The sequence below is a fragment of the Populus trichocarpa genome, chromosome 4 (assembly GCF_000002775.5).
Source record: "Populus trichocarpa isolate Nisqually-1 chromosome 4, P.trichocarpa_v4.1, whole genome shotgun sequence".
In the NCBI taxonomy this organism is placed as follows: domain Eukaryota; kingdom Viridiplantae; phylum Streptophyta; class Magnoliopsida; order Malpighiales; family Salicaceae; genus Populus; species Populus trichocarpa.
Genome location: NC_037288.2, coordinates 7,761,272 through 7,774,309, shown reverse-complemented (window position 1 = coordinate 7,774,309; position 13,038 = coordinate 7,761,272). Strand labels below are relative to the sequence as shown.

Genomic DNA, 13,038 nt, shown 5'->3' with positions numbered 1-13,038 from the left:
AGAACTAAAATTACTTTTTCTTTCTCACTCATATCAATTAGATCTGAATTAACTCATTTTCCTAAGAGTATTCATTTAAGTCAAATCATTACATGACCATGGGATATACTCCTAAAGTAGCGATCATTTATACATCACCTTATGATATAGTCAAAAGTCACAAAGGGTAAGATTTTAAGATCTTAGATATGATCTTCAGGACTCACATAATAAAGAAGCAGGGATCCATTTTTTATTCCTGTGATGGTCGTTAGCACATGGAGTATGAAATACATGTTATAATGGAGCGTACTCTTTTCTTTTCTGAAGACAAAGAATGTATGTTGTTGCTCTCCTTGTTAGAGAAAATACATCATACGAGTCTTAGTCTTGTTGCCAAAAACATAGACTTCAAATTAAAAATTCTCATTTGCTCATTGTCATTAGTGGCAAATGAATAATTTATACTCAGCTTCAATCATAATAATAGACACATGAATGGTGAGAATTCATTCATGTCGATTCTTTTATTTAAGAACCTCATCCTAGTCCCAACCAATGTGACATTTTAATAATCATTTTAAATTAAAATTGCTCTCATTGTGCCTAAGTCTCTTATGGAGCATTAAAACTCAAATAGTCTCATTTTTACTCACCTTACAAATGCTAGAGGTGATTGCTCATGTGAGTGAGTCAATCTAAGTTTATGATATACTTTAACAAAGTGTATTATACAATACTCACAATATATTCTATAAAACAAATAATGAATAACATGATATAGTAATGACATTTATCCATTATTCAATCATTGTAAGCCTTTGTATGATCCTTTTGACTGCCATTCAGAGTTTTTAACCGGGTTTGATTGATATCGGCTAACCAATCCAATGACATAACATATATCGGGACGTGTGCATATCATTGTATACATCAAACTACCGACAACATTGGCATACGGTACTATGGAAATTTTCTCCTTTTCTTCTGAAGTCTTGGGACACATATCACGGCTCCAGCTCAAGCTTTTATCAATATAGGTGCTTGTTGGTTTGTTATCTTGTATGTGATAGCGCTTATACATCTTTTTTATGTAACTCTCTTGAGTTAAACCCAAAAACTTTTTAGCGTGATCTCTTATGATTTTTACACCAAGAACATAGCTGGCTTCACCCATGTCTTTCATTTCAAAGTTTGATGATAACCACCTTTTAGTAGTATCAATCATCTCTTTTCTATTTTCAGCTATTAAGATGACGTCAACATATAGGGACAATATTATAAAACTATTATTAAAACATTTTAAATACATGCAATGATCTTCTTCCATCATTGTAAAACCATCATTAAGGATAGTTTGATGAAATTGATGTTCTATTGTCTAGAAGCTTGCTTAGGACCATATATAGATCTTTTAAACTTGCAAGCTTTGCACTCTCATCCTTTAGTCTTGAATCCTAAAGGTTGATCCATATAAATTTTCTTATTTAATTCTTCATTGAGAAATGCAGTTCTAACATCCATTTGGTATTACTTTAGGTCCATATGTGCAACTATAGCTAAAATAAAGCAAATTGAAGTAATACTCACAACTGGTGAGAATGTATCTTCATAATCAATTCCATTTTCTTGAGTGTAGCCTTTCGCTACTAGTCGAGACTTATAACGTTCTATTGACCCATCCGTCTTACATTTAATTTTACGAGCCCATTTATTTTCAATGGATCTTCATCCTGACTGTAAATTAACCACATCCCAGACTTGATTAGTTTTCATCGACTCTATTTCTTCTTCCATAACTTTAAATCCATTCTTTTGCTTTAGGACCAGATAGAGCATAACTGAATGTTTTTGGCTTTTCTTCATCTTATGGAGCAATCATGAATGCTTCCCCTTCAATCTCAAATCGATGATGAGGAATTGGTTCACGAATGCTTCTACGAGGTTGAGATTGCTCATGATCTTGCTCCATGAGAGTAGGAATAGATAAAATATCACTCTCATTATTTCTAGAAGGATTAAAAGTTTCATCTAAGTCCTTTACTGAATGGCTTGTTGCGCCATAATCTAGATTTTTCATTTCATATAATTGAAAATCTTTTTCAACCTCACCTGTTTTTGGAAAAACCTTTTATAAGAATACAACATCACACGATTCAATCTCCGTCACTCTTCCATCAGCTTTTTCACCAATAAATACAAATTCTTTGGAATGTTCAGAATATAATATAAAGATACACTTCTTCCCTCTAGGGCCAAGTTTCCCATATCCATGAAAAGTATTGTGAATATAAGGCTGTGTTTGTTTCCCGGAAAGTGGTTTTCAGGAAACCACTTTCTAGACTTTCTTGTGTTTGTTTGTCATTAGGAAAGTTGGTCAACGGAAAACACTTTCCAGTCAAAGAAAAATTTGGCTTGGTTTCCAGGAAAGTGTTTTCCTTTTATTTTGGGCAGAAAACACTTTTCGGAAGTTGTGAAAAATTTAAAAATGTCATATTATTTGTTGATTATATCAAATTTGGTCCTCAAACTTTTGATTACTATATATATTTTGTTTTGAATATTTGTTTTTCAATTTCATCCCTTAGAATTTAATTTTTATATTTAATTTTGGTCCTTATTTTTATAATTGTTATTTGCTTTTCCCTTATCATTTTTTAATTGAAATTTTTTATCTATCAAATTTGGTCCTTATTATTTTGATTGTTACTTATTTTATTTGAAATAATTTATGAAATGTTAATTATTATTATTTTAATTTTTTCATCTTTTAATTTTTTTTATTTTTTAGATTTGATGTCTATTATTTTGATTATTATTTATTTTATTTTAGATAATTTATGAAATTATATTTTTTTTTCAATTTCATTCTCATTCAACTTTTTAATTTCTAAGATTTGTTCCTCATTATTTTAATAAACTTGAAAAAAATAAAACATTAATAAGTTATTTTCCAGCTCATTTTCCATAACATAACCAAACACTGGAAAGTGTTTTCCAACTTATTTTCCATTATACTACCAAACATTGGAAAATAATTCACTTTCCCGAAATTCATTTTCCCGGAATTCACTTTCCAAAAGGAATCTACTTTCCAGCAAACAAATGGGGCCTAAGTTGCACACCTCTATGGATGCAAATAACCTAGATTAGATTTGACGACATTCCATAGTTCATATAGGGTGGATGAGATAGATTTAGAGGGCATACAATTAAGTATGTAAGCAGCAGTTAATAATGCATCTCCCCAAAAGAAAATTGGTAAGTTAGCTTGCGCCATCATTGACCTAACCATGCCAAATAGGGTTATATTTCTCCTTTCTACTACACCATTTTGTTGTAAAGTATAAGAAATAGTTAGCTGTTTAGTTATACCATTTTCATCATAAATTTTTTTAAATTGTTCAGATAGATATTCACGTCCTCGATCAGTTCTTAAAACTTTGATCTTGGTGCTTAGTTTATTCTCCATCATATTTGTGTATCGAATAAAGCAATCTAATGCTTCAGACTTATATGAGATCAAATAAATAAGATCAAACCGTGTAAAATCATCTATAAATATGATGAAATAATTTCCTTCATGTCTTGCCTCACATTCATTAGGCCACAAATGTCTGAATGAATAAGTTGTAATGGATTACTAGCTCTTTTAGCTTTGCCAAATGGTAATGTAATTGCTTTTCTAGCAAAGTAATGCTCACAAACAAACAATTCCTCTTTGGTAAGTGATCCTAAAAGACCAGCTCTTGCTAATCTATATAATGAATCTTGCCCATCTATATAATGAATCTTGCCCAATGTGTCATAATCTAGCATGCCAAGTTATAATATTATTATAATTAATAGTGCTGGAATTTTGAACAACATAAATTGAAGCATCATAATTAATAGATACATTAACGGTGTTTAACACCATAAAAGCATTTAATACAAAACCAGAACCATAAAAAATATTATCTAGATATATTTTTACACAACAACCAATAAACGCAATATTAAAGCCCAATTGGAGTAAAGCAAGAACAAACACAAGATTCCATTGAACTTCTAGAGCATGGAGTACATCATGAAGATAAAGTGTGCGACCGCCCCATAAATCCAATTCGTAGGTACCGATCCCAAGCACAGCAGCGGATGCATTATTCCTCATGTATATGTATCTACTTCCCTTTGGAATTCGATGAAATTCCACAAAGGTTGTTCGATCCCTTGTTATGTGGTCGGTTGCTCCTGAGTTTACAGTCTAGAAAGGAACAGATTCAGCAAGCATTAAATAACTACTAACATATAAGTTAGAGGGATGATTTTGGTTAAACATTACCTTTGTCTAAGTGCAATTACGAGCAAAGTGACCAGGTTTACCACAATTGATTCTTGCCTTTTTTACCGCCATATTTTTTATGATTACGCTTATGTCCACTATTATTTGCTTCTATTCCTCTCTTGCCATAATTGGGACCCTTAGCCTTACCCTTTTAATATTTAGAGCCATATGCGTCACACATCTTAGTCTCAGATATAAAGGCCTCGTTTATAGGCTTTTCAGCGTGAAGTCGATCTTCTTCAAGTTCGACATGACGAGTAACATCATAAAATGTCTTGATGTTGTCATTGTGGGTAAGGTTAACACGCATGTGTTCCCAATTGCTTGGCAAAGAGCGGATAACTGCTTGGACTTATTGTTCATCAGTCATCCCATGCCTAACATCCCTTAATTCACTGATCATGTTAGGTATGACTGTAAGATGTTGCCTCATCATCCGATATTGGCGCTTCTTATAACCATTGAATTTGAGGGTTAACTGACGAAGTCTAGTAGTGGAAGTTTCTCCATACTAAATCTTTACCGCGTCCCAAACAGATTGAGTTGAACGATGCCTTTCAAAACACAGCATTATATCATTTCTCATGCTACTCAACATCAAACTACGAGCTACACAATCCTTGCGTTTATAGGTTTGATATGCTTCCATATCAAGCTTGTGCTGAGAGGTGTTTCCTTGCTTAGGTTCAACCATCGGTTGTGTGATTGTTTCCAGCATTTCTTGCTCTTCCAGGAGATACTCAATCTTATGATGCTAAACATCATAATTCTTGTCACTTAGTTTGTTTTCATGGTTCAAATCAGCAATAATACTCTTAGATGCAGTCATATTAAGCATTATTGACACCAATTACAAATATTAGTATCTAGTACATTTTAAATGACATTAATTGTCATTCTATTCTAAATAAACAAATAATAATCTAACACATACAATAAAAATAAAAAAAATGTAAAACACTTAATCAATTTTCATTTGTATGGTCTAATTATTATTGAAAATTTAAATAAGTGCAAAATTATAGTTATTAGTTTTAACTGACAACTCCCACGTGATCAACTTGCAACTCGGGTTTTGGGTTTTGGATTGCGGGTAAATACTTGCTATTTAAGCTTAAATATTGCTTAGTGCCAAAAACAATTTGTCTAGCTACTTCATTGTTCAGTTTTCTTAAGAAAACTCATTAGTTTCTTTGGTAAGCTGGCAATGTATCTCTTTGTAATTTGATAAGAGAAGTTCCAGTTTCAAGCAAACTCATAAACAAAAAGCAATTGAATAAAAAATGGATTCATAATAGATAAGCTCTTTGATTTTTACATCTAATATCTACAAAAAAAAAATCAAATGTTTTTGGATTTAATTAATTAAAAAGGAAAGGGAAAGAGAAGATAGATTTTTGTGGTTGCTAAGAACATGTTGGAGATTGTGGTAGATATTACTTTTAAAATATGTTTCACTTGAAAATACATTAAAATAATTTTTTTAAAAAAAATTATTTTTGATATGAACACATCAAAACAATATAAAAACATAAATTATAAATTTTTAAAAAATATAATTGAACGGCAAAAATGAAAACATCTTAAGATGATTAGGTATTCATCTTAAATAGCAAATTGGCAATCAACCATCCACTACTCATCTACAATACTTTTGGCACCATCTTAGATGTTTAAATTATCTAGAATAGAACCATTTAGTAGGTGACTCAATAGTAAGAGCTTAAGACCAAGGAGTTTGCTCCCCCTATGGTCTCAGATTTGAGCCTTGTGGTTGCTAATATTGATGGTCACTGGAGGTTTACCTGGTTGTTAATTTCTGTGCCTATGAGAATTAGTCGAGGTATGCGCAAGCTGGCCCGAATACCCCCACATAAATAATAATAAAAAATATCTAGAATAGTAGCAAAGACATAGCACCCACCCTATTTGCCTAATTCAAGGGGAATTTGGAAAGCGGCTAGCTTCTCCTTATTTTTCTTTCTTTTGTTTTTTTATCAAGTGGTTTAAGGATATTTCTTCTATTCTTGATTTAAAAAAAAAATACCAGTACCTAAAAACATCTGTCAAAAAACTTAGAATCAATTGGCATACAAATTTTCTTGATGATATTCACACCATTAAATTAAAAAAAAAAACATCATATTATATTTGAATATGAGGAAACTAAAAGCTATTGGATACAAAAGAGTTAAGAATGGTAATGGTTACTTTTTAAAATATTTTTTATTTATAAATACATTAAAATAATATTTTTTTTATTTTTAAAAAATTATTTTTGATATATGAACATAAAAAGTATCTGAAAACACCAAAAATATTTTATTTGAAGTAAAAAAAATAAAAAAAATACTTTTAAAATACAAAAATAAAAAGAAATGTTTTTTATTTCTTCCCTAAAATCAATCCTGTAAAGAGGAAAGAAAAGGGAATTGTAATTTTGGGCCTTTGTAGTTAGGCTCCAAGCTTCAACTAAAGCATAGCACAATCAGGAAGGGTTTCTTAGACAAGTTATTGAACACGCCCAGGTATTTAATTCCTTTCTCGTTGATCTCTGAAGAAAAGGGAAGAATCTGCTCCACATGTTACCAGTTTTTCTTTAGATCTAAGATGAGGCAAGATAATTTTATATATTTTCACACACGCACGCACAGTTAGGACCTAAATTATCTGCCACCAAAAGCTAGTGAATTTTGATTTAGTTCAACTAAGAAAACAAAAATAATTTGATTATGCTTCCAAGCACACCAAGATTGCATTTACACAGCTTTATGATCTAACATCACAAACCATATAAATTACTTATTACGAAGGGCAAACCCTAGTTATTAAAAACTGGCTTGAATCCGAAAACTAGACAGACCAATATTCTGTGATATGTGCCAGCCAACTCCTTTTGGCCACTATTTTGCTATTGCTGCCTCCTATTTGCATTATAAGACTCCTCGTACTCTGCCCATTTTACAATGGAACGTCGGGAAGAACTGCGCTAAGCCGGACATAACCAGTAGTGGCAATGATGAAAGCCGTTCACTGCTGGGAACCTCCATGACGAACTTAGGAGGGTGGTAAGTTGAGCATTGCGGAGAGTTTTTGCAAGTCCCAGTATTCCTTCTGGGATATGATAACAGCTCCCGCAGCCAGAGCAGCTGACACAATAAACAGGCTTCTTATGCATCCATGGCCTCGCGACAGTCGTCCCAGAATTGCCTTGCAGTACTTGTCTGCTTCTTTCAAGGATGCATAGTCCCCTGCATTTTCCTCCTCTGCCAATGCTTTCTCATTCTATAAAAAACACAGCATAAACCAAGTTAAAGATAACAAGATGGTCACATGATAAACAGCTGGCATAAGATCGTCAGTACAAGCTGAAGCTGTGAGTTAGAATAGGTGCACCAGCAACTAAGACATGTTATCTGGGTCCCAACCATACGCGTTATAGTGACTGTAATAATCATTTGATACTTGAAATATGGTAATAAATATAGAAAAACATAAGTGCCTGGAGCAATGAGAGGAAAGCCACCTCGTTTCTCTTCCTCCCTTGTCAGGAAAAAGAGGAATTCAGAAAACACGAGGGCTGTTAACCAAATTCACAAACAACCAACCTGAAATGCCTAATGGTAATTTATTTACAGTTCAGGGCTTGTCTAAGACAATAACAGAAAAGAATTAACAAGGGTACCAATGACCTGAAACCTTTATTTTAATACTATAGATACATTACTGTAAGTAAATATGCATACGAATTAAAAATGTTACCTTCTGCCTGAAACTCTTCAGAGTTTCCCTCACAGGGTCAAGAGAAGAATGTTTGACCGAGTAGTCCTTCCATTCATTAGACAGCCTTCTCAAAACAGTGACACTTGCTTCAAGATTATCCAGATAAAACATGTCCTGTTTCCAAGTAATTCATGCAAAGTAAACTAAAGCCAATGATGTATATAACAACGGCGAAGTGTCTAAAATTTAAAATTAAGATCTTAATTACATAAGAAAATGCTTACCCATTGTTTGTAACTATTAGGGTTCTGTGTCAAACACCAAATAAAAATGTCACTTGCTTCCCTAGACAGTTCAGAGCTACCTGCAGAAAGCACTGCTGATCAGACTGTGATGTACATTTATGGAGAGCAACAATCAATTGATGCCCATTTGAGTTTTGGCTACCTTCTCCGGTGGCTTTGACTGCAATGTTCAATATCTGCTGCGGAACTTGTTTCATTGCTTTGCTTCCTGAGGAACCAGCAAGAGCAACCTCCTTCAAGGTTGGATAAACAGCTTCGAATCTCTCAGTTGCCTAAGGAAAAAAAATCAACCAAAACTTGCCTCGGACCTAAAATACCCACCAAAATCTAGCTAAAAATGCTGCACCAGAACACCCACCTTAACTCTAGCTGAAGGAACTGGGAAGGTGAGTCTCATCAAAAGTTCAAGAGCTGAAGGTGGCACTAAGCGCTCACCCTTTTTAACAGCGCCATTTAATAAAATTGTACGAGCTTTGGGGGATGACAAGATTCTAATCCAAGCAAAAAAGGGGAAAGAGAGAAGTCAGAAAAAAATATGAAATAAACACTGAAAATTTATATTCCATAACTAACTGCCCAATAATTTCAAAGATCTGAATAACACAAGCATCAAATACGAAGTGTGAAATTAATTTCAATCCCAATGATACCTCTCAACCAACTGCAAGATCAAGTCTCTAGATTGAGGATTACTGCTTGATTTCCCACTCAGCATAGGGAAGAGAACACGAATCCATGTGTATAATCCCACAACCAAATCTCCTTGGGACGCCTAAATCAAGATACAATTCCAAATATTAAAATTTATTTTCCTAAGAGAAGAAACCACATATCTGGGAATTCTAAGCGGTCAGCTTACCTGAGCAATCATCCATCCAGTGACCGGAAGCTTGTCTTGTCCTTGATATTTTGGATTTTCACTAATTACCGGCAATAAATTGATCAACACATCAGGCTTGCGTCGTAACGTCATTGCCAAAACCACAAATATAGCAACCTGGAACTCATCAATATATCAATAAAATGGTTACTTGGATGAAAAAACACAATCTATACCCAGCACTATTACAGCAACCACATGAAAATTAGTAAAACTTAAGGTATGTAACGTGTACTAGCTAAACCTTTAATGTTCATGCTGGTGTGCTAACAATAAACAAAGCCTTAAAATAAGCATGTTTCCAAACATTTTTCAAACAGGAAAGAGTCATCCGACTTGCTGAAAAGACTCTGGAAAGAAATGGGTGTTGACAAGAATATAAATGAAATTGAGGGTGTGAAACTCATATTTATGTTTTTCTAAAACCTTCAAAATGTTGATTTCCAGATAAAATTTCTTTAAAGTAAGACTCAATGGATGAAATTTAAACAAAACATGATAGTAGGGGGGGGAAACTCTTGAATGAAAGTGTTGACTAGCATAGAAGTATTTAGAAATCATATAGAAAGAGTAGTTCTGAAAGCTACCAGAGACTTAGATGGTGATCGCTGGACCACCTTTTTGGATCCCTTGGCAACTCCTTGATGACTTGCAAGGTCAGCAAAAATTCTATCCAATGACCATAACACAAAGGACCCAAGTGCTTCAAAGGATCGCTGGCCAAGCCAGTCAACTGATGCCTTGAAAACATCTTGAGAGATGTGTGCGAGGGGGGTCTGCTCAGAAAAGCAATAATTTAAAATAAAATGTTAGAAATGGTTATGAACATACAAAATTCATTAAAATCACATTGAGCACACTTAAAGTGAATCAATTCCGATCGATCCAACTTAGATCATCATATAGATGAATTACACAAAGTCAGTACCTAAACATCTTAGCACACATAAATGTCAGGACAAACAAACAAAGACTAACTATAGCATTATATCCCAAGTCAATCGCACACATTAATACTTTTTTCCATAAAAACCCAATCTTTGAAAGAAAAAGAAAAAAAACATGTTAACAAAAATGATATTATATTTATGTAATAAAAAATAATTTCACCTTAGTCATAATTAGACTGATAAAAATATTTAAAAAGAAAAAACTTACATCAATCAATTTGGAAACAGGAGACTCCTTGAAGATCTTTAACCAAGGAAATTGAGCTGAACTCACTGATGAAAATGCTCTTCCATAGTAATCAGCAAATCTCATTAACAGTATATCCTGCTGAGTCTCATACGACGCCTAAATCCAACAAAACGACATCACAAAAAAAACGAAAAAGAGAATCTTTTATTTTTTTATAAAAAAAAAACAGCATGTATGGATTGGTTAAAAATCAAATTTAAATTAAACAATTAAATGCTTACAGTGATGTCAACAAGAAAGGCGCCTAGATCACCGGCATCGATCTTCGCAGCCGCCTCCGCCATCGTTACTTTTGGTTTCTTCACCTTCGGCTTCTTCACCTTCTTCACTTCCTCTCCAGCACCACCACCGTCTCCACCATGACCTCCATCTTCACTCTCTCCATCATCCTCATCAGAATGCCGCTTCGATCCATCTCTCTCACCACTCTCCTCCTCCTCTCTCTTCCGCCACTCCTCCTCAATCCTCCGGCGCCGGTCTTCCGATTGCTTCTCAATCGACCGAAACACATCAGCTTTCTCACCGCCGACGCCGTTAGATCGCTGGTGATCGGAGGAAGAACTCTCCGACGAGTTCGAGACTTTCGAGGGTTGTTGTTTCTTGTTTCGTTTTGAATACGTAACTGTTTTCCATCCGCCGTCGTTCTGATCTTTACCGCTAACGCTACCGTTAGCGTTAGCGTTAGCGTTACCGTTACCGTTACCGTTACCGTTTCTCATTTCTATTTCATCTTCCATGAGAAGTTGTGCTATAAGAGCTGAATTCTCGTCCATGATTGAAGGGACAGCAGTTTAAACGGAGCGACAGAACCGGAGGTTTAGTTTTCAACGGCGAGTGAAGAGAGCGGGGTAGGCCGGGTCGGGTTTTTGAAGGAGAGGATCAGAGAAGGGAGTCACTGGTGATAAAAGGACGCGAGAATATTTCGGGTTTGGCATTTGGACTTTTCTGGTAAGTAAATTACGCTGAATGCCATTATTATTAATATTTTAAATTGGGAATTCCTATTGGCAGGCACAGCCTTTTCTCTTTTTTTACACTAAATAACTAATATAAATTTTTAAGTTGTTTTTATTCAAGAATATATTGAAATAATTTTTTTTATTTTTTAAAATTTATTTTAATATTAATATATTAAAATGATTTAAATTAATAAAAAAATTAATTTTTTCAAAAATATTCTTGAAACACAATTAATATTTTAATTTTTTCAAAAACAAAACTGGAATTTTCAGCTGGAAAAAAATCTGTTTTTTTAAGTTTTGGATACACAAATCTGCAAACTTGGCAAAAATGACTGCCAAAGGAGCCCATGAAAGAATTTATTAGGGGCAAGAAAATTGCTTCTTCTTTCCATAATCGCATTACCCACTTATATGGTAGTCCAGTAATTTTTTAATAATTAATGTAGATATTCGAATCAGTTTATATATATTTTTAACTAGTTTTATAAATATTAAAATTAATAATTATATATTTAAAATTTAATTAATTAAACTGCACCCCTCAGATTAGTTTCACTGGTTTTCTTGAGCATGACAGTAAGTGCATTAATGCTTTCATTGATAATGGCTTGAATGCTTTCTTTGCTTCGACAAGACAATGAGTCGTTCTCAGAAAAAGAAGGCAGTGCATGTGTCTTTCTCAAGAATTTCGTATGGGTCCCATCCATTAAATACCCAAGGATTTTAATATATATATATATATATATATATATATATATATATATATATTATCATTCAAAAATCACATCAATATAAATTATTAAATCCGATCAAAATGGATGTTGATATTGCTAGTATATAACTATTTATGCGTTACACGAAAAGGATGCTCCATTTTGGTTTTCAAGTTGAAATCCAATATTGCTGTAATGAAATATTGATATCCAACAATAATTAAAAAAAAAAAAGGGAATTGATTTAATTCAAATCCAACAATCTGTTATATATTAGATACTAATATTTCAATGCTAATACGGTTGTAATATAGACACAAAAAAGGAAATTTATTTTTTTATTACATCTTCTCTTTATGTGTGATAAATAGGATTTTTAATATTCAAATTCAAGGGATATCAGGGAAATAAATTTCTTGAAATGAATAAATTCAGATATTATCTTTCTAAAATACAAATGAAAAAACATTTAACAACTTTTGAGTTTTGATTCTAAACTTTGTTTGGAAGTACAGTTCAAATGGATATTTATAAAAAAAAAATTATGTTTTTTTATCGTTTTAATATTGTAATGTTAAAATTAAATTTTTTAAAAAATAATATTTTAATATATTTAAAAATAAACATTTTAAAAAATATTTGTTACTGCTGTACTAAATATCCCTGAGATGCCACGACATATTAGGTTGTTGACCATATTATTTAATTAACAGTATTTGATTAATTTGACAAAATCATGCAGTGGTCAATAGCAAAGTTGGTGGGATTGTAGAGTAGATCCAATCTCAGGATCGGTCGGCTGTCTGATTTTTGAAACTGTATTATAATTGAAAATCTTGAATCCCATGCAATTATGACAATAATTGTTTTCTTTTGGAAATATTGTCATGAAATATAGCTATCAAATAAAATCAAACTGACTTTCAAAATAAAAACAAAGTTGTTGTCG

At 32.9% G+C, this 13,038-nt stretch overlaps 1 protein-coding gene across 2 annotated transcripts; it reads right to left on the bottom strand.

The window, feature by feature from the left end:
- Positions 1 to 7,014: 7,014 nt before the first annotated feature.
- On the bottom strand, positions 7,015 to 11,318 carry LOC7493538 (uncharacterized). 2 transcript variants are annotated; one of them, XM_002305823.4, is made up of 10 exons: positions 10,636 to 11,314; positions 10,373 to 10,510; positions 9,802 to 9,990; positions 9,194 to 9,331; positions 8,985 to 9,106; positions 8,693 to 8,825; positions 8,477 to 8,606; positions 8,314 to 8,393; positions 8,069 to 8,203; positions 7,015 to 7,591 (listed from the first exon to the last, which is right to left on the bottom strand). In XM_002305823.4, the coding sequence occupies exons 1-10, from the start codon at positions 11,185 to 11,187 to the stop codon at positions 7,364 to 7,366; spliced, it is 1,845 nt and encodes a 614-aa protein (XP_002305859.4). In that variant the 5' UTR covers positions 11,188 to 11,314; the 3' UTR covers positions 7,015 to 7,363. The 2 variants fall into 2 exon arrangements, 1 of the variants encoding a protein (XP_002305859.4); XR_002981539.2 differs by having other exon boundaries at positions 7,434 to 7,591; positions 8,069 to 8,232; positions 10,636 to 11,318.
- Positions 11,319 to 13,038: the final 1,720 nt, after the last annotated feature.

Excerpts from the sequence above, each read along its gene's own strand:
- LOC7493538 (XM_002305823.4), bottom strand. The coding sequence starts at position 11,187 with ATGGACGAGAATTCAGCTCTTATAGCACAACTTCTCATGGAAGATGAA. Across the intron at positions 8,607-8,692 it reads TTCCTTCAGCTAGAGTTAAG|GCAACTGAGAGATTCGAAGC; the intron begins GTGGGTGTTCTG and ends TTTTTTCCTTAG. Across the intron at positions 7,592-8,068 it reads TGAAGAGTTTCAGGCAGAAG|AATGAGAAAGCATTGGCAGA; the intron begins GTAACATTTTTA and ends TGTTTTTTATAG.